The sequence below is a fragment of the Lupinus angustifolius genome, chromosome LG02 (genome assembly GCF_001865875.1).
Source record: "Lupinus angustifolius cultivar Tanjil chromosome LG02, LupAngTanjil_v1.0, whole genome shotgun sequence".
In the NCBI taxonomy this organism is placed as follows: Eukaryota; Viridiplantae; Streptophyta; class Magnoliopsida; order Fabales; family Fabaceae; genus Lupinus; species Lupinus angustifolius.
Genome location: NC_032010.1, coordinates 4,934,389 through 4,956,194, shown reverse-complemented (window position 1 = coordinate 4,956,194; position 21,806 = coordinate 4,934,389). Strand labels below are relative to the sequence as shown.

The 21,806-nt window shown below is 36.0% G+C and overlaps 2 protein-coding genes across 2 annotated transcripts; one reads left to right on the top strand and one right to left on the bottom strand.

The window, feature by feature from the left end:
* On the top strand, positions 1,595–9,332 carry LOC109334001 (pleiotropic drug resistance protein 1-like). Its single transcript, XM_019569577.1, has 22 exons — positions 1,595–1,920; positions 2,222–2,342; positions 2,443–2,616; positions 2,725–2,884; positions 2,979–3,055; positions 3,512–3,565; positions 3,678–4,070; positions 4,272–4,553; positions 4,663–4,979; positions 5,215–5,375; positions 5,640–5,743; positions 5,827–5,983; positions 6,064–6,132; positions 6,229–6,353; positions 6,634–6,966; positions 7,261–7,551; positions 7,644–7,727; positions 7,821–7,954; positions 8,049–8,276; positions 8,372–8,543; positions 8,733–8,987; positions 9,072–9,332. The coding sequence occupies exons 1-22, from the start codon at positions 1,595–1,597 to the stop codon at positions 9,330–9,332; spliced, it is 4,278 nt and encodes a 1,425-aa protein (XP_019425122.1).
* Positions 11,257–21,747, bottom strand: LOC109333994 (aspartate aminotransferase-like). The gene is made up of 9 exons (XM_019569571.1): positions 21,518–21,747; positions 21,375–21,422; positions 20,284–20,412; positions 19,861–19,920; positions 18,973–19,129; positions 18,444–18,550; positions 18,126–18,184; positions 12,205–12,313; positions 11,257–11,922 (listed from the first exon to the last, which is right to left on the bottom strand). The coding sequence occupies exons 1-9, from the start codon at positions 21,578–21,580 to the stop codon at positions 11,461–11,463; spliced, it is 1,194 nt and encodes a 397-aa protein (XP_019425116.1). The 5' UTR covers positions 21,581–21,747; the 3' UTR covers positions 11,257–11,460.

The following is a 21,806-nucleotide window of genomic DNA, read 5'->3' as shown; positions in this document are numbered from 1 at the left end:
GAATTTATTATATATGTCACCTAAATAGTTCGTATAGTATTTTATTCTACGAGAAGGAATCTCCCATAACTCAAACTTGTGATTTCAATAACTTATATAACACATTCTATAGAGTTCTATAACTAATATAATTAAAATAAAATAATGTAAAGCAATAAAAACAACTATTATTCTCCCAATCTCATTTTAATTGGCTTTAAGATAGTACAAACTGTTTCAGTATTGATTGAAATTGTTGAATGTAATGTAAAATAATGCAGTTTTTCTCTAAAATATCCGCATTAATATATTTTAGAATTGTATAACAATATAAGATAATGACAACTTAAGAAAAAAATATTCGATGTGTCTTGATATCCTAAAGTAACTAACAATACTAAAAGTTGAAAAATGTTAAAGTGTCAATTAAAATTTGGCACATGTAATAGTTTATAACATAAAGAAAACTCCAAAGGCTCTAGAATATTTTTAGAATATGATACATTTTTTTTTATTTAATAATTATTTTATTTGAATTTTAGCATATTTTTAGAAAGATGTATTAGAAGCATATAACAAAGCTCAACCAAAAAAGTATTTAGAATTTAACAAGAGGTTTCAAATCCTTAAGAATATAGTTGCATTTGGAAGAAAGAGTTTTGACATCTTATGGATAGAAGATACATGTGATCTGTGCCAAAAAAGTAATATAATAAAATTCACAACTTAAAAGAGATTTTCATCTTTCTTAAAGGCATTAAATAAGAAATCAAGAAATTATCATAACTTTAAAACTTTTAATATTTAAGAATTCTATTTTGAATTGTTATTGTTCACCACAATTTAATTATAGGTCTCACTAAAAGGATCATCAATGAATTCAAAACAAAAAAATAAAAAATAATTTTATATTTATTCAATAAGGAATTTTTTTTAAAGAGTTTAAATTGAACTCATCAAATACCAAAAAACTTTAGTTTAGTGTTGTAATATCTTACTGAATCCTCAAAAGGTTGATGATTCAATTCCTTAAAACTACACTCGTTAAGAGGTCACAAATCTAAAAAAAAAACTAGTTCTTTACCTAAAAACATTAAGAAATACCATTAGTAATATAAAAAAAATTGAACTCACCTTATGCAATATTTTCTAAGAATGGAGCCTAGTCTTTACAGAATTAGACCATTAGAGCAACGAACTGTGGGTTGAATAAATGCAATAAATTATTATTTATTTCATTCTAGTTTGGGTGCAATAATATCAAAAACATGCACACACATTAGAGTCATCAAAAGCCACTTTGTTTTTGTACCACAATCTAACTATGAATCTATATAAATGGACAATTAGGCATGCTTTTCCATACCATTTTCATTACAAGGAACCCTCTTGTTCTTCTTTCTTCATATTTCTCACTGTTCACATTTTTTGCATCCCTTTCTCTTAGTTGTCACTTGTACTTCCTTATAAAGAACATAGCCTTGGCTAAGAAGTTTTCTATGTTCCACTTTGTAGAAACTGCATTATTATCATTGAACAAGAAAAAAGGCTTCTGGGTTTTGTTGGGTTTGAGCTCAAGTTTTAAAAGTTGTAATCTCTAATAGTAAGAGCAACAATGGAGGGAAGTGATATATATAGAGCAACCAATAGCTTAAGAGTTAATAGTTCTACAGTTTGGAGAAACAGTGCAATGGAAGTTTTCTCAAAGTCTTCACGTGAAGAAAATGATGAAGATGCTCTTAAATGGGCTGCACTTGAAAAACTTCCAACTTATAATCGTTTAAAGAAAGGGTTATTGACCACATCATGTGGTGTTTCCAATGAGATTGATGTCACTGATATTGGATTTCAGGAAAGACAGAAGCTTCTAGACAGGTTGGTTAAGGTTGCTGAAGAGGACAATGAAAAGTTTTTGTTGAAGCTCAAGAAAAGAATTGATAGGTAAGCATGCATTATGCATTTTGTCATTACTAGTTCATTAACCTTTTCATTGTTTTAAATTGCAACCCAAGGCATTTACTGTTATTGTGGACAATTGCGGGAAAATGCGGCCGATGATGCCATGATTGAGGTCATGATATAGTTGTGGGGTGGAGACTATCAAAACCGCAATATTGTGATTGAACCTTATGTACTATATACCGGTTTGATGTTTTACTAACCATGATTTCTTACATCTTTATTGTTTCCTTTTCTTCTATGTTCTGATTCTTATATGTCTGTTTTTCTTATTTTTTTGTAGAGTTGGGCTTGATATTCCAACCATTGAAGTTCGATTTCAGCATCTAAATGTTGAAGCAGAGGCTTATGTAGGAAGTAGATCTTTGCCTAGTTTCCTTAACTTTGGTACTAATATAGTGGAGGTAAATTTGAGCAGATTCTAGTTCATGAATTTGTGTTTCACATTTAAGTTTTCTGTTTTTGTTTTCGTTTCTCACAATCTTTCTCTGTTTGGTCTTTCAGAGTTTCTTTACTTCTCTCCACATTCTCAAAAGCAAAAAGAAACATATGACTATTCTTAAAGATGTCAGTGGAATCATCAAACCTCGTAGGATGACACTGCTATTAGGTCCTCCAAGCTCAGGAAAGACCACACTCCTTTTAGCCTTGTCAGGAAAGCTTGATCCAAATCTTAAGGTAAAAAAATTCGGTTCGCCGTAAATTTACAACAACTTATTGTTTTCTTTCTTTGTGAAGTAGAGAATTAGTACTTTCCATCTAATTCAAATGATCTGTGTATTGCAGGTATCTGGGAGAGTGACTTATAATGGATATGGAATGGATGAGTTTGTACCTCAAAGAACAGCGGCCTACATAAGCCAGCATGATGTTCACATAGGAGAAATGACTGTAAGAGAAACCTTGGCTTTCTCAGCAAGGTGCCAAGGCGTCGGAACGCGCTACGGTTAGTCGTTTTTCATCATGCATACTATTCTTCTCATATATCAAATTTAAGGAGTAACATGAGTATAACTGATTCTTATTTTTGTGATCGAAAGACTTATTATCCGAGTTGTCTAGAAGAGAGATAGAAGCAAAGATTAAGCCTGATCCGGATATTGATGTCTATATGAAGGTAAGAAATTATAGCTATTATCAATCTTCATTGCACTAAAAGAGGCTAAATACTAGCAATATACAATTATTGAGTGAAGTTCATATGTGATTACTAAATAGAGAATAGACTCGATAATTTAGCAAGTTCCACATGAAATTTACCCAATAATAAAGAACATGATGAAGAAAGTGTTGAAAACTGTGTTGCTAGCATTTTTCATTACTCTAGCAAATTAGCAATGTATATTATGTTTGTACAACAACTCTTTCCAGCACTCTCTTTAACGCGTCTTTACTATTGCGTGGAGTTCGTTTAAGACCCACTACATACCCATAAGAAACTCTATCGAATAATAAATAGTGTGTTGCTGGATTATTTCATGTAGCCAGCCGATCACACCTAGTGGGATTAAGGCTCGATTGTTGGTTTAATGTATATAATCTCTATGCATTTGGTTGGCTTTTGATACACCAGGCAACTGCAGCTATAGGCCAAGAGGAAAGCTTGGTAACAGATTATGCACTAAAGGTAATAAACTAAAATGAGGTTCTCTAATCTCATTCTTTAAGTTCGAAATTCGTTAAGATTGTCTATGAAGTGAAGGCACATGGTGAATATTTAGTACTCTAAAATTTTGCAGATTCTAGGATTGGATATATGTGCTGATACTTTGGTAGGGGATGAAATGTTGCGTGGTATCTCTGGAGGGCAAAGGAAGAGGGTTACTACAGGGGAGATGCTGGTTGGACCGGCAAATGCGTTATTCATGGATGAAATATCTACTGGCTTGGACAGTTCCACAACTTTTCAGATTGTGAGCTCTCTCAGACAATATGTTCACATTCTTAACGGAACCGCGGTTATCTCTTTGCTCCAGCCAGCACCAGAGACTTATGAACTTTTTGATGACATCATTCTTATCTCTGATGGTAAAATTGTCTACCAAGGACCCTGCGAATATGTTCTCGACTTCTTTGAATCTATGGGGTTTAAATGTCCTGAAAGGAAAGGTGTTGCTGATTTCCTTCAAGAAGTATGTCAAATTTTGTCTCTTGTTTCATTGTTAATATGTTTGTACTTTGTACAAGGTTCACCTTAAAGATTGTTGAGTAATAATAACATAAACAGCGACAAACCGTGCACCTAAATGAACTGCATAACAATACTCATATCGCGTTCCGAGTAATACGAACTGATCAATGAGAATTACATCTAGTATGTTCTCTTTGCACAGGTAACTTCAGTAAAGGATCAAGAGCAGTATTGGGCACACAGAGATATACCATACAGGTTTATAACTGTTATGCAATTTGCCGAGGCATTTCAATCTTTCCACATTGGTAGAAGAATGGGAGATGAGATTGCAGTTCAGTTCGACAAGTCGAAGAACCACCCAGCTGCATTAACCACTAACAAGTATGGTGTTAACAAGAAGGAGTTGTTAAAGGCTAACTTCTCAAGAGAGTATTTGCTTATGAAAAGGAATTCATTTGTTTACATCTTCAAGATATGCCAAGTATGTTTCTACCTGCTTTATATGAATAAATGCTTTTCATTTGACACTATTTATTATTTAGAACACATGGTTTTGACTTCTGAATTTTTTCTTTCTTGATGCTCTCTAGCTTACTCTCATGGCATTAATCGCGATGACACTATTTCTACGAACTGAGATGCACCGAGATTCACTAAGTGATGGAGGAGTTTATGCTGGTGCTCTATTTTTCACAGTAGTGATGATTATGTTTAATGGAATGGCTGAGCTTTCAATGACCATCGCAAAGTTACCGATTTTCTACAAGCAAAGGGACCTTCTATTCTATCCCTCATGGGCATATGCCATTCCTTCATGGATCCTTAAGATCCCTATTACACTTATTGAAGTTGCTGTTTGGGTATTTCTCACCTATTATGTGATTGGATTTGATCCAAATGTTGAGAGGTAAAGAAACTTCTTCATATGAACACTCAGGCGTGTTTGAAAGATTTTACGAATATAGCTTATGACTTCCTCCTATAAGCTCTTTTTAGCTTATTAGAGAAGTTTATGAAATAAGATAAATGAAGCCGATACTTATAGAATAGACACTTAATTATGTTGTTAAGAGTAACACACCCTATTTCTGATTGTTTTGGTGTAGTATTACTTATGCTGTGAGGTCTCATGGTTTATGCAGATTATTAAAGCAGTACTTTCTGCTAGTACTGATCAACCAGATGGCTTCCGGATTGTTCCGTGCTATTGCAGCACTGGGTAGGAACATAATTGTGGCTAGCACATTTGGGTCCTTTGCACTTCTCACATTCCTTACATTAGGTGGCTTCGTTCTGTCAAAAAGTAAGTTCAAGAGTGGTTTCGGTATCGACACATCCTATTAGGCACAACAACTAATCAAAATCTTAACGACTTTGCTGTCTTTTTAAATTGTTACTTTCATGGTTAGTGATTATTCCATTGGCTGCTATGCCTATACACGATTTATTTACAAGGATTTGTAAGAAGATATATCGTTTTTCTTTAAAGGTGTAACAAAAATGTTGCATTTATCACATTACGGATCATTATATTAATACTTCTTTCATTTGATTGGCAATGAAACAGAGGATATCAAGAGGTGGTGGATTTGGGGTTACTGGATTTCACCTTTAATGTACGGGCAGAATGCTATAGTGGTGAATGAGTTCCTTGGGAATAGTTGGAACAAAGTAATTTCTTGAACATAAAACTAGAAATATATAAGTTTAGTTCAGAAAAATGCAGGCCTAATTCTTTTGCTTTTGAATTGTAGTTAACTCCAACTTCAAATAAGACTATTGGAATTCAAATTTTGGAGTCTCGCGGGTTCTTCACACAAGCATATTGGTATTGGATTGGGATTGGGGCATTGATTGGATTTATGATCATTTTCAACATTGTGTACACTTTGGCTCTCACTTACTTCAACCGTGAGCGTCTCTATATTTTGTTCTTCAACATTCTTATAGTGATTCAAAATTTTATTCAAAAAATATGCATGATTTTGCAGCATTTGATAAGCCACAGGCAACAATGACTCAAGAATCAGAAGGCCAAGAGGTTGAATTACCATTCATAGGTGATGATAATGAACACCGACTACAAGCATTTCATTTTCATGTGTGTGAGGCAATTTATCAGTGATTCATAATTTTCATGCACATTTATCATGCAGGAAATTCAGGAAGAGCTAATGCTGTTATGGATTCTAGCCATGGAAAGAAAAGAGGAATGGTTCTTCCTTTTGAACCACATTCTCTCACCTTTGATCAAATTGTTTACTCAGTTGACATGCCACAGGTAAGTCACTTACAAAGTTATTATTTAACATTTGGATATTTGATATGGACAAAACATAGGTGTTTTTTTCAAGTTTTTGTGGTGCTGTTTTCCGATAAAAATGTAATCTAAACAAATTTTACAGTAAGTATATTTTCATTGATGAGCCATTGCACATGTTATATACTCATTGGAAAACAACCATACATTTGCTTGAAGAACAACAACTAAGTTTGGTCCAACAAATAGTCTTCTTTAGTCCAAAATAACAAGTACTAACTCTTTCGATTTGAACTGGCAGGAAATGAAGGATCAGGGTGCAATAGAGGACAGGTTAGTGCTTCTGAAAAGTGTTAGTGGTGCATTTAGGCCTGGTGTTCTCACAGCTTTGATGGGTGTGAGTGGAGCTGGTAAAACTACTTTGATGGATGTTTTGGCTGGTAGAAAAACTGGTGGGTATATTGAAGGGAGCATTAAAGTTTCCGGCTACCCTAAAAAGCAAGAAACGTTTGCTCGAATATCAGGTTACTGCGAGCAGAACGATATACATTCTCCTCATGTTACTGTCTATGAGTCCTTGGTCTACTCAGCATGGCTTCGTTTACCAGCAGAAGTTGATTCCAATGCAAGAAAGGTTAGCATCTGCAGCTTAAGACACACTATGCCTTTTCTTTTTTACTTGATGTAGTATGGTAAAAAATAATGCAAGTTTTTTATTAATAGAGTAGAGACATCTATATATGTAGTATTTTTGTAAAATTGGTTCTATATATGTAGCATTTTTACTATTATAAATGTATATGGCAAAAAATATTTGCTATTTATATGTTTGTGTATTTTTATATATTTGATCGCCCTCTGCGGTTTTCGGGTTGCATCCCTGACTGTTCTCGCTTTTGGATCTGACAAATGATTGTTGTAATTGTAGATGTTTATTGAGGAAGTCATGGAACTTGTTGAGCTAAACCCATTGAGGAACTCATTGGTTGGTTTGCCTGGTGTGAGTGGTCTCTCGACCGAGCAACGCAAGAGGCTAACGATTGCAGTTGAGTTAGTAGCTAACCCGTCCATAATCTTCATGGATGAGCCTACTTCTGGTTTAGATGCTAGAGCTGCCGCAATTGTTATGAGAACTGTTAGGAACACAGTTGACACAGGAAGAACTGTTGTATGCACCATCCATCAGCCAAGCATTGACATATTTGAAGCTTTTGACGAGGTAAAAGATTATATGATAATAAAGTGAAGCTTTGTTTTATAGTCCTTTCTCCAATGGAATTTGAATCTGATATATGTTACACTTGTTTCTAGTTATTCCTAATGAAGCGTGGGGGACAAGAAATATATGTGGGGCCACTTGGTCGCCATTCTAGCCAACTAATCAACTATTTTGAGGTAGGATGCAACTAAAAATCGATATCATTTTAATTGCACAACCATAATTTTGATACTAATGATTTCTTTTTCAAAACAAAATTCGATGTCTAGAGCATTGACGGGGTTAGTAAAATTAAAGATGGCTATAATCCAGCGACTTGGATGTTGGAAGTAACAACTTCAGCACAAGAACTTAACTTAGGTGTTGATTTTCATGACATGTACAAAAATTCTGAACTTTATAGGTAATCTAACATATATGAATTTAAAAACTATAGTACCTATGCTCACATATTATTTACAAAATTCTTAACAGTTACACACATTGTTGTTCTTCAGGAGAAACAAGCAGGTTATAGCAGAACTGAGCAACCTTGCTCTGGGTTCAAAGGATCTTTATTTTGCTACTCAATACTCACAGTCACTTTTGGTTCAATGTCTGGCTTGCCTATGGAAACAACATTGGTCATATTGGCGCAATCCACCATATACTGCAGTGCGGTTTCTCTTCACTACTTTCATAGCCCTGATGTTTGGAACAATGTTCTGGAATCTCGGAGGGAAAACGTAAGACAAAATTCAGTAACTTAGAAAACATGACATTAGATTTGGCTAATTTTTGTTTTTCCACTTAAACTCTGATTTTTTCGGGTGACTTGCAGATCAAACAGGCAAGACCTATTTAATGCCATAGGCTCGATGTATACCGCTGTTCTCTTCCTCGGGGTCCAGAATTCTGCCTCAGTACAGCCAGTGGTAGCAGTTGAAAGAACTGTCTTTTATAGAGAAAGAGCTGCCGGAATGTATTCTGCCTTACCTTATGCAATTGCACAGGTAACAAAATCACTGAAAAAATGAACAAAGTTGTTACAAGGGATAAGATAGCGCAGGATAAATAATTGAAGATAAAATACGATAAATTCAAACTAACTAAATCCCGAGATAAAATTTTGCTTTATTAGTACCATGGTAAGTATGAGTTACCTATGTTAACACAGGTCACTCCTTTTTTGTTTGTCACAGGTTATAATAGAGCTACCTTATGTTTTTGCCCAAGCTGTATCATATGGTGGCATAGTTTATTCTATGATTGGATTTGAGTGGACTTTAGAGAAATTCTTTTGGTACATATTTTTCATGTATTTCACATTGTGCTACTTCACTTTCTATGGCATGATGGCTGTGGCCGTGACACCAAATCACCATGTTGCTTCTATTGTGGCTGCTGCATTTTATGCAATTTGGAACCTCTTTTCCGGATTTGTCGTCCCACGACCCGTAAGTGTAGTCAACTAATGAATGAATTCAACCACTGAGTTATTCAATGGATATATATATATATGCTGATACTTTTCTTAACAGAGGATTCCTGTGTGGTGGAGGTGGTACTATTGGGCATGTCCTGTGGCTTGGACAATATATGGATTGGTTGCATCACAATTTGGAGATATAACAACAGTGATGAAATCAGAAGATATGTCAGTGCAAGAGTTCTTAAGAAGTTATTTCGGCATCAAACACGACTTCGTAGGAGTTTGTGCAGTTGTGGTTTCTGGAACTGCTATTCTCTTTGCATTTACTTTTGCTGTCTCAATTAAGGTCTTCAACTTCCAGAAGAGATAGATTGGAAGGAATTTTACTTCTTCAAACAATTTTTTCTTCTTTCAACTTGTATCTATCATTTGCCAATGAGATTTAGTTCCCCTCTAGTGCCAATTTGGAGCTTGTTTGACAAATGTACTAGCATGTCAGAAAGATACAAATTATGTACTATTATCAATCAATATAGGAAAATTATACGTCCAGAAAGATAAATACATTATATGATATTAGATAATCACGTATTTAATCCTTATCAGAGATAGAATCTTCTAATCATCTCAACAATCTCAGCACCCCCTCAATCTGGATCATATATATGTCGATGCAGCTAGCTTGTCACATATATATAATATTCGTAGACCTCTGAGAGACTTGGTGGATATGTCTATCAGTAGAGTTAAACTTCAGTTTCCATGATGTCTGGTTTGTAACTAAAATGAGTTCAATAATATCTATAAACAGTAATTCCGAAGATTCCAAGGCACAGTTATATCTCTATATCGGAGATGAATAATCCTTAGTCCATTCTACAATGTACAATGTAAATCCAATGATACCAATTACCAAATCCAACCTTCTCCCTTATGGCCAACTCTTTCAAACTTTATGACATATTAAATTTGATCTTCTAGTGAGAAGACTAAAAAAATGAGAGCACCATTCAAGGAAAACTAGTTACAAAATCCAGTTTTGATATGCATGTGTACACATGAATTCAACTCAATTTCACTTCTTATCAGCATGGTCTATGCTGCAGTATACTTTGACTCTAACACTTCATAACCATGCTACACATTATGGTCTTCAAGATTAACATTACATGTTATTGATGGTCATCCTTCATATACAAGTGTTGTGAATTTAATAAGATTGTAATTTCTATGTACAAGTTTGTAAACTTTCTAAATCTAAATGAATTTGAGCTGTTTTTGCTATGAGCAAATTTAATAAACTATATTACTACTCCAAATTCAGCTTGCCAATTTAGGTAGAGAAATCATGTTCTCATTAACAGCAAATAATATAACATAGTTAAGCTTAACTTCCATGTTCACATGCATTTAATCACTTATGCATGGTCACATGATATAAACTAAGACACCTTAGGATAAATAGTTTTGGAGAGTAAGTCAACATTCTTGGAGAACAAGAATTGTTGTCTAGTCATCCATGTCAGAATGGACTAAATTGCCATCACACAAATATACAAAGACCTTTAGAAATTGCATATTCATATGATGCTAATATCTTGAGTAACTCAACATCAAAGTTCATACTTTATGAAAAAGTTGTGATTGGAGAGCTTTAAGCTCAATTTCAAGGATGTTGGACAAGGACGATGGATAACAAATTGCTATGAGTTTTCTTGAACTCTTGATTGCAAAGGAAATGGAGAGAAAAGTTTTCGCAATTAATTTACTGAGTGTTCACCCTTTAAGCTTAGATACCTTCTGCCGTATTTTATCCCTCCTAAAGGGAGCCTCTGCAACTCAAAACCGTGACCTCAAAGACTTATAGCCAATAATTTCATTTAGTCTCTACCGCTAAGCTTTATAAGTGCCTTATAAATAAAGGAGAGGGAATAAGTAAGTTAGTTATTCATTCAAATTGGATTAATTCCAATCTCAAAATGGCTTTAATTCAAATTGGTTCTCATAGATTTGGATTAGATCGAATGATTCAATTTCTTAATCAACAAAATAACAAAATGCAAGCATTAAATAAAGCATTTGAAATAACATACAAACATGTTAATTCAATTCATAGAGTTTTGAAACATAAAATGTAAGCATTCGGATTCTAAAGTGCACTCTATCCTTACCCATAAAAAAAGTATTTGTCTACAAAGAAAATAAGAATTCATAAAACAATTACAGGATCACAGAAATCATTGATAAGGTGATTAGGACTTGGCAGAGGGTGGTGAAGTAGGGAAGAGAATAGCTTTGAGCCTATAATAATGGAAGACTTTTATTATAAATTCAGAATTTCACAAGTTACTTCACAATTTATAAATGATTAGAATACAGAACAAAGAAGTAATGCATCAACTTGTTTACCACTATCACCTATAAAGTCAAATGCACCAGTTGCAAATTTCCTTCACTGGTAAATATACATTCTTTCTGTAGTTTTCTTGAACTACAAGTTACTGGTCTTGCACCAACCCATGTTCAACCAATTCTTCCAACCCATTCTTGAGCCTTTCTGCTGCTGCTTTGCAATCACTCTCTGTCAAGCCTCCAAATGAAATCCGAAGATTGCCAGAAGAGCCGCATGCACTTCCTGGGATTACAGCAACTCCATGCCTATTAGCTAGCCAGTGAACGACCTCGAAATCATCGTAGCCGCGCCCTTCCGGGAGCTTTGCATATAGGTATATGGCACCTTCTCCTCCTTTTACAGAACCCTCTCCAAGAGGGGAAAGGGCTTCTAAAACAATTTCTCTATTCTTGACAAGAGTTTCTACACGTTCTCTAACCCACTCGGGTCCCAATTCTAAGGAGTATAGGGCGAGGTATTGTGAAATTATTGAAGCACAGATGGGAATGTTGTCTTGAACTTTGAGAAGTTGGGTACCAAGTCCTTCTACTTCAGAGGGGTATGCTATCTGCAACAATCAGATGTTTAGTCCAGAATATGGTACTGATTGTTAACATTAATTGCAACTTAAGAATGTAGCTACTATTTTGCATAGAAGAAACTAATAAAGTGGAAGCAATATAGGATTGTGTTTCATCATTTGACAAAAGCCATCATCATAGTTCTTAAGGAACATTCTTTTTGGTCTTTGACAAAAGCAATGTTTCATAAAAAATATGCTCAATGGGATATATAATGATTAATAATATTTGCACTCATGCTGGTGAAAATAAATGAAAATATTACTTACATATCCGACCCGCCATCCCATCATTCCATATGCTTTTGAGAAAGAGAAAATATTAACAATGTGATTTCCCTCCACACAAGTGTGTTTTAAACCATCATACATAAAATACCTGCATGCATATTTATTAGAGAAAAAAGGGGATGCACAAAAAAAGATCCTCAAATGTTAAAAGAAATTATTAAAATATAAGCTTGCAGTACAAATGATAAAATTCAGAGACAAGTGTAAGAGAATCTAAATAAGGACTCAGAGAGAAGACTACTACAACGGCTTAAACATGAATTTGGCATTTCCTGACCAGTGTAGGATCTCATCAGAATACTTTAGAGACCACATAAGGGGCTGACCGAAACATAAATGAAAATGATTAAACAATTAATCTGAAATGATGATAAATTGAATAACCAAACAATAAAACAATTAGGAGTTTCCATGAATATTGTTAGAAGTGGTAAAACAGAGTAGAATTTAGAGAAGAAGAAGAATGAAGAAGTAGGGATTCAAGATCAATTTGATCTTGAATCTGTAGAAAAATTCAATTGATACAAAAAAGATTACAAGATGTGAGCCAAAGAGTTTGTATAACTCCTAATAACTGATTTGCTCCAAATCAGTTATTCCCTTTACAACTACTTTCCCAAAAACTGATTTATTACAACCCAACCCCTTTCTATTTATAATCTTTCTGCCTAACTGCTTTAACTAACCTTCCCTCCAACTACTTCCTATTTCTTCTAACATATACGTGTTTTATAAGAGGCTTGGGCCTTTCCCTAACAATACCCCCCCTAAAAGAGCAACCTTGTCCTCAAGGGGAAAGGTAGGAAATGCCTCCTGTATATTGGCAGCAACCTCCCAAGAATTATTGTCTGCAGATAGTTGATTCCACTTCACCAAAACTTCAATTAACCCTTGCTGATTCTCCCTGATATCTATTATGTCTTCTGGTTCCATGTCCAACTCATACTCTTCATTCAGCAATGCTGGAAGGGGTTGAGGTTGCTGACTTGGTTTAAGAGTCCTTTTTAATAAGGACACATGAAACACAGGGTGGATCTTAGCATGATCAGGCAACTCCAACTTGTAAGCTACAGGTCCCACCTTACTGATTATCTTATAAGGGCCATAGTACCTGGCTGCTAGCTTAGCACAAGGTCTAGAAGCCAAGGATTTTAACTTGTGAGATTGAATTTTCAAATATACCCAATCACCCAACTGAAATTCCACATCTCTTCTATGTTTGTTAGCCTGGATCTTCATCTGGTCTTGTGCCTTCAACAAATTTTGTCTGAGTTCCCCTAGGATCAAATCCCTATCCATCATCAACTAATTCACTTCTTCTACTTTAGAGGGAAATTTTGCAGCCTTTATAAGCATAGGAGGGTCCCTACCATACAGAGCCTTAAAAGGTGTCATGCCAATGGAGCTGTGGTAGTTAGTATTGTACCAAAATTCTGCCCATGCCAACCATTGATACCACTGCTTGGGCTTAGGTCCTGCAAAGCACCTTAAGTAACCCTCCAAACATCTATTAACCACCTCAGTCTGTCCATCAGTTTGAGGATGGTATGAAGTACTTAATTTTAATTGTGTGCCAGAGACTCTGAACAATTCCTTCCAAAATTTACTTAAAAAGATGGGATCTCTATCTGAAATGATGGCTGTAGCGAACCCATGTAGCTTGACTACTTCATTGACAAACAAATTAGCTATATCCTTGGCAGAGAAGGGGTGACTTATAGCATAGAAGTGAGTATACTTGGACAATCTATCCACTACTACAAAAATAGTATCTCTCCCCTGGCTCCTAGGTAAACCACCAATGAAATCCATAGCCACTTCCATCCATACCTGGGTTGGTATAGGAAGGGGTTGTAACAATCCCGCATGAGACAAAGTAGAGTGCTTATATCTTTGACAAATCTCACATTCAGCCACGAATCTTTTTATATTTGCCTTCATACCAAGCCAATACAAACAACTGGCTATTCTTTTATAAGTTCTGAAATAACCCGAATGACCCCCTGTACCTACAGGGGATTCATGACATTCCTTCAAAATTAAAGGAATTTTGTCTAATCCTCTGGCCAACACTAGCTTCCCCTTATACAACAACAGACCTCCCCTCAACTCAAACCCTTCATGAGATCCTGGTGCTACTATCAATTCCTGCTTTATTTTCTGCCATTTTGGGTCAAGCTCCACCTCTTGTGACCAAGCTTCAATTTCATTCTGGTTCACCGAGGAAATAGCATACATCCCCTTTCTAGACAAAGCATTAGCAGCACAGTTTTGCTTCCCTGGTTTGAACTGGACTTCAAAATCCATGTCAATGAGTTTCACTGCCCACCTGAACTGTTCTTCTGTGAAAAGTCTTTGATCATTGAGAAATTTCAGACTCCTTTGATCTGTTCTGATGATGAAATGCCTTCCTAGCAAGTAATGTCTCCATCTCTGGACAGCTTGTATTAAAGCCATTAATTCCCTCTCATATACTGATTTTTGTTGAGCTTTCAAAGACAAACCTTGACTCCAGAAAGCTAGAGGCCTCTCTTCCTGCATTAAGACAGCCCCCAACCCCTTGCTAGATGCATCAGTTTCAACAATAAACACCTTAGAAAAGTCTGGTACTGCCAACTTAGGTAGATCAATCATAGCTGCTTTGAGTTTCTCAAAAGCTAGGGTTGATTCTGCATCCCATCTGAAACTATCCTTCTTCAACAAATCAGTGAGAGGTTTGGCCTTCCTCCCATAATCCTTCACAAATCTCCTATAATAACCAGTGAGCCCCAGAAAACCCCTCAAGCCCTTGATATTCTTAGGTATAGGCCAAGAACTCATAGCTTCCACCTTGGCTTGATCAGCTTCTACCCCTTCTGCTGACACAATGTGCCCTAAGTACTCAAGTCTGCCCTGAGCAAAAGTGCACTTCTTCTTGTTAGCTTTGAGAGAATTCAGTTGCATAACTGCCAGGACTTGTCTAAGGTGATCACTGTGTTCTTCAAGAGTTGGACTGAACACCAATATGTCATCAAAGAAGACTAACACAAACCTCCTTAGGAAAGGTTTGAGGATCTCATTCATCAAAACTTGGAAGGTAGAGGGTGCATTGGTAAGGCCAAAAGGCATGACCACAAACTCATAGTGGCCCTCATGGGTCCTAAAAGTTGTCTTCTCAATATCTCCTTCCTTCATTCTAATATGGTGATATCCAGATTTTAAATCCAGTTTAGAAAAAATCCTGGATCCTCCTAATTCATCTAGTAATTCTTCTATAATTGGAATAGGAAACTTATTAGGGACAGTAACCTTGTTAAGGGCTCTGTAATCCACACAAAACCTCCACCCTCCATCTTTCTTCTTGACTAGTATCACAGGGCTAGAATAAGGGCTTATGCTAGGCCTAATAACTCCTCCTTGTAACATTTCCAATACTAACTTCTCAATCTCATTCTTCTGATAGTGAGGGTATTTGTAAGGCTTAATATTTGGAATATTAGCCCCTTCTTTAAGGTGTATAGCATGATCATGCCACCTTTTTGGTGGAAGTCCCTGTATGTTCTCAAAAACAGCTTGAAATTGTTGCAATACCTCTGCAATCTCCTCTGGTATTGTTGGAGGTTTTACTGCATCCTCTGCCTCTTCCGAACACTGCAACATTAAGCCATCACCTTCCTCTCTAAGAACCTGCATGAATGCTTTTTAGAGACAGTTGAGTTTTGATTAATGCAGGATCCCCTCTAATCTGATGCACTGTGTTGCCCTTCTTGATGATTAATTCCAACTTACCAAAATCAGCCTTCACTTCACCCAAACTAGCTAACCATTCCAACCCCAATACCAAATCAACCCCCTTCAAACCAAACAAGTAAAATTGTTGCACCACTTCCAACCCTTGTAGCAAGAGTTTAACCCCAGTGCACCTCCCTATGCAGTGTATCTTATGGCCATCCCCCACTTCAATATTATAGGCAGGGGTGTCTTGTACTTGAAGCTGCAATCTCTTTACCAACTCTAAGGAAATAAAATTGTGGGAAGCTCCACAATCAATCAGAATAACCACCTTCTGCCCCTTGAATTCTCCTGCTACCTTCCATGATTTATTTGAAGTGAAACCAGCCATAGCACACAAGGATAACTGTAAATTGTTCATAGTAGCCCCATCTGAGTTGTCATCCTCCACACTCTCATCATCCTCCTCTTCATCTAGGACAAACATTTTGAAATGTCCCTTCTTACATCTATGTTCTCTACTGTAGGGCTCATCACACCTGAAACAAAGCCCCTTATCCCTCTTTTCCCTCATTTTAGCTCCACTCAAATGCTTAAACCCTCCTGCTCTGGTTCTGTTGTTGTCCCCTGTTGGCATATACCCGAATTCCCTAAAACACTACCCACAGAAGATTGAGTAGTTTTCTTATCCTCCCAAGGCTTAGACTCCACTGTTACATACCTATTCTGGCCATTATTTCTACTGAAACTAGTTGTCCTTGAATAGTAACTAGTATTAGATTTCTTATACAAGATAGTATTTTTCTTCTCTATCATAATGGATTTTTGGATTACCTCAGACAAACTAGGATGTTCATATAGCCTGACTTCTGCTTTCACCTCCTCTTTAAGCCCATTGAGAAAAATTCCCTTGACAAAGTTTGGATCAATTTCCTTCAAAGCACCCATGTATTTTTCAAATTCTTCTACGTACTCTACCACTGATCCTTGTCGTTTTAATGCCAACAGTTGCTCAAAAGGATTCTGAACCAAAGAGGGTTGGAATCTTCTGATCACTGCCAACTTGAAACCCTCCCAGGAAGGTTGGAGGTTACATCTACTCCACCATTGATACCAACTGAGAGCCTTCCCCTCCAAAGCCATCAACGTGGCTTGCAATTTCTCCTCTTCATTGACTTCCTTCAACATAAAGTACCTTTCTAGCTTGTTGACCCACCCATGAGCATCATCCCCCGAAAAAATTGGAATCTCCAATTTTCTCCATCTATCTCTTCCCCAATTTTCCCTAAGTTCACGATCTCCTCCAATACCACTCTCTTCGTCATGAGATTGATTAACCCTAGGCCTCGTTGTGAGTTGAGCCAGTGCTTCTTCTAATCGTATCACTCTGGCCTCATTCAATTCCATACGTATTCTTTGTTCTTCTCTCTCTCGTCGCATTTCTTCTCTTTCCTGCACCCAATCCTCCGCGCTTCTTGCCATTCCTCGGGTTGACACCATACGCAGCTCCTTCGTGGCAGAATTCTTCACAGGGCACCAAGAATCTTGGTGCTCTGATACCAGTGTTAGAACTGGTAAAACATAGTAGAATTTAGAGAAGAAGAAGAATGAAGAAGTAGGGATTCAAGATCAATTTGATCTTGAATCTGTAGAAAAATTCAATTGATACAAAAAAGATTACAAGATGTGAGCCAAAGAGTTTGTATAACTCCTAATAACTGATTTGCTCCAAATCAGTTATTCCCTTTACAACTACTTTCCCAAAAACTGATTTATTACAACCCAACCCCTTTCTATTTATGATCTTTCTGCCTAACTGCTTTAACTAACCTTCCCTCCAACTACTTCCTATTTCTTCTAACATATACGTGTTTTATAAGAGGCTTGGGCCTTTCCCTAACAAATATACTCTTCCTATGTCATGCGTTGATAGCCAATGTAAAATTTAATCAAATTTGTACATGGACAGCCAATTTGTTGTCATGAATACAAGCCAATATTTAAATTGTCTGGTCATGTTACTAAGCAGAATAACAATGACATAAACATATGTCTAAGACTTTTTTTGGTATTCTTCCATGAATACGATGAGTAACTTGAAAGAAATTTTGTTGGCATAGAAAAACAAAACTTTTTTTGTCAAAGAAGAAAGAAATTTCGTTAAGAAGATAGTAACTTAAAAGACTTACTCATATGTATTGTCAACAAGAAGCCAAGATCCAGCATTCTTGCAGAGATCTGCAATCCTCTGGAGAATTAAGAAAAAAACACTTGCTTAGAAATTTCAAAACAAAATTCTTAGGCAAAAAATTGTTTAGATCCGTAAACCTATGATTTGGGAATATTATGTTACGAGATCAAATACGGAAATATTGGTTGCACAAGGGAATCAAAAAGAAACTAAAGAAAGAAAAACCCAATAGCAAAGTTTTGAAAGTTCAATAACATTGTTTTCGAAAGCTACTAACTATACACACACCAGAGAGGAGAGAAGCAGAGGGAAAAACCTTTAGAAGAGGCTCTGGAATGTAGGTTCCAGAAGGGTTGCCTGGATTTACAACAGTAACAAGCTTCGGGACAGGTTTAGTCTCCGATAATATTTTTTCCAGCCAATCTGAAAATCAAGACAATTCAGATAAAGGGCCTAAACAAATAAAACCAACACCATTAGAAAGGGTAAGATTAAATGACTGATGTCTAATAAACATCAAACAGTCTTCTAAGATTCTTGCTCTATCATATGATGCAGCATTGTGCAGAATGCTGTTATTTAGCCAAAAAAATGAAATTACAGGACTGAGTAAACTTAACCAGCATTTTGTAATTAGCAAGGACTAAAAACCAAAAAGCCACACATGTATCATTTTATAACGGCACAAGAAACCTTCCGAGAAGAGGCTCAACACACCAATGAATTACATTTATTTGATAGTTTAGCATAGTAGTTCCCAGTTTTTATCAGTGTTTTTAAGAATTCAACAAGTCCAGACCTCATCCACCCAATTCTTAATCAAATAAATAAATCCAGTATTTTACCTGCATCTGGATAAAGTGTTTCTGCACTACCAGGACCCACTAGTATATTGGTAACGCCAGTCATCTGGAAGGACATGTATGCGTTGAAGTAGTAAGGAGCAAACATAACCACGGAATCCCCCGCATCACACAGAGTAAGAACTAGATTCACAAATGCCTGCACTGCAGATTTTTGGAAATGAGTACCATAACTATATTAAAAATTAAACTACACTGATCAAGCAAACAAAATGAGTACTATAAGTCTATAACAATCATTAGTCTTCAATTAGCAGTTAACAAAAGAGACCCGGATAGCATAAAATAACAGAGCAAAACTGTTACACTGACTCATTCAAGGTTAGTCTAGTAGTCTATAACAAGAAAAATTCAAAGTGAAGGAAATGATAAGTTAAAATAGATTATACAGGGGAACAAGGATGATCATAACAGTCCAGAAAATTCAATTCAAAATCACCCGATGATGCAGTTCCCAACAAATAAGGAGAACCGTGGAAACCACTAAATGAAGTCCCTTTTTATTTCCATCTCAAGCTCATTCTTTCTTTGGGTAAGCAGGTTAGAAAAGCAACATTAGATTCAATATTCAAATTTTCCAATAATAACTGAAAATTACAATGAATCGAACAATCAAAGGTACAGTCTTCACTCACAACTTAAAAAATCATACCATTCCTATCAAATACTTGGCTTGTTCATTATGCGTGTACATAAGACTATAGAAAAGCAAGCAAAATGCATTTTATTCTAACTGGAAAACACTAGAAGTCTAATTGAAGCTGAAATGCGTAAACAGCACTTTATTCCAGAAACCAAATGTTATATTTTTATGTTAATATACCAAAATAATGAACATAAAACACAAATTGCATAGGTGGAATTGATCACCTGGTTGGCACCTGCTGTAACCATTACTGAGGATTTGTGCAAATTATTTTGAAGACGCAACTGCATTATAAAAGCAATGTAGTTAATTGAAAGATCACCGAAGTCAAGGAGGACCCTTTATGAAATCCCAAACTTTATCCCCAAATAAAAAAAACCATTTAAAAGATATTAAGGCCTTTAGTCTTAGCATTAGTGGGTTTGGGATTATACCTTAAGTAATAATACAGGCGAGTACTAGCTTATGGAATTAGAATACATTACGTCACATCAATTACATTACACCCTTCAATAATATTCTCGGTTTATCACTGTTTCTCTCTTTCCCTTATTCCCTGAACCAAAACCTAATTCTTCCACAATCCCGAATCAGCTAGTCACATTTCCTCACTAGTACAAGTTGTAAGAAGAAACTAGACTTTTTACCTTTTTCACCAATGCAGCACGAAGTTCAGGAATACCTTCATCAGCACCATAACGACTAATAGAAGGCTCCCACACAAGTTCTTTCACCTTCTCTAATGCTTGCTTTGGAGGTTGCCAATAAACCACCCCCTGCATCAGACAAATTTCCATAATCCCATCAGAAATTTCATTTGAGCAGTTACAGAGCAAATAATATATAAAATCGGTAACAACAGACACACACTCAATATGTATATAGCTTTCACTTTTAGTTCACAATAAAAGCCCCAGAATCCCAGATAAGCCTAAAATAATATAGCCTTTGACAATCTGGCAATCCGAGCCTTGAGATTAAACTTTCAAAAAATGCAACCCAAAATGATGGCCATGTTATGAAACGTACACAGTACAAGTTAAGCAAACATCTCTTCCGAGTCTGATTTTCTAAAAAGGTTTCTACTTCTTGGATATGCCTAGTCGTCAACGATGTGAGTCCATGACCTGTAGGTCATAAGGCAAGCAACCTTCCGTTGCACCAAGACACTAAAAAGTGATGCAGTGTAAAAATCTCATGTTGCCCATATCCTCAATCTCGAACCCCACCCAACCTTCACCCATCCCCATCCTCAGACTCCTACTCTAGTACTGCACTCACCTACCCCAGTCTCCGCCATCAACCCCGCAGTCCACACCATGTACATGGATGCACCAAATCAAACGGGTGCACATAGAATTTGTCTTGCATATGTATCTTTTTTGGGATATTTAGTAGCATATTTTTCATATTTCTTATAAGAAATCACATAAAGACTGAGATCTTCATAAACTCTCACCAAAGTGAATTAATAGCTCCAAATTCCATTTCTATATATATCCTAAACATTCCCACAAATTTGGGTCCCACATATTGCTAAAATCTGAAAACCTACACAAAAAACCTCTTCAAAACTAGAACCCATTACCAAGATAGACTACTAATTTATAATACAGACATTGGAAACAAGAAAAAAAACACATTTTCCCTCCTCGATCATCTCCAACATGTTATAACTCTAAGATTAGTAAAAAAACAAACATTGGAAACAGAAAAAGAAGAATTAAAAAAATAAAACCTGGGCCAAAGACACAGCATTCTTAGCTCCTCGAAGCAATTCCTGCATCTGCAAACACAAACCTTGATTATGATACCAAAATATATATTAAAAAAAACACTGATTGAAATGCTCAAAAATTAGAAAAAGGGTAAGCCATATACCCGAACCATAATCGGCATATTGGTTTCCAAAGCCCTTCTTGAAAGATTTCCGTGCGAACCCATCTCTATCTTTTTCTCTCTCAACTCAAGTCTCACACAAGTTTCAATTTTTTTTGCGTTTGCACTGAAATAAATATACCCCAAAATTAAATTTTCTAAAAGTAGAAAAAACGTGGACCTGCCCAAAATAATTAACTTTACTAACTCCACGCTTCACCCAAAAAGCCAACAAGCTTTTTGTACCGTAACATATAAGCCAAAAGCTTTATTCCTTTTTTATCATTTAATT

Excerpts from the sequence above, each read along its gene's own strand:
- LOC109334001 (XM_019569577.1), top strand. The coding sequence starts at position 1,595 with ATGGAGGGAAGTGATATATATAGAGCAACCAATAGCTTAAGAGTTAAT. Across the intron at positions 4,071-4,271 it reads TTGCTGATTTCCTTCAAGAA|GTAACTTCAGTAAAGGATCA; the intron begins GTATGTCAAATT and ends CTCTTTGCACAG. Across the intron at positions 7,955-8,048 it reads AAAAATTCTGAACTTTATAG|GAGAAACAAGCAGGTTATAG; the intron begins GTAATCTAACAT and ends GTTGTTCTTCAG.
- LOC109333994 (XM_019569571.1), bottom strand. The coding sequence starts at position 21,580 with ATGGGTTCGCACGGAAATCTTTCAAGAAGGGCTTTGGAAACCAATATG. Across the intron at positions 19,921-20,283 it reads GTGCTGCATTGGTGAAAAAG|TTGCGTCTTCAAAATAATTT; the intron begins GTAAAAAGTCTA and ends TTTATAATGCAG. Across the intron at positions 12,314-18,125 it reads CTTGTTGACAATACATATGA|GTATTTTATGTATGATGGTT; the intron begins GTAAGTCTTTTA and ends ATATGCATGCAG.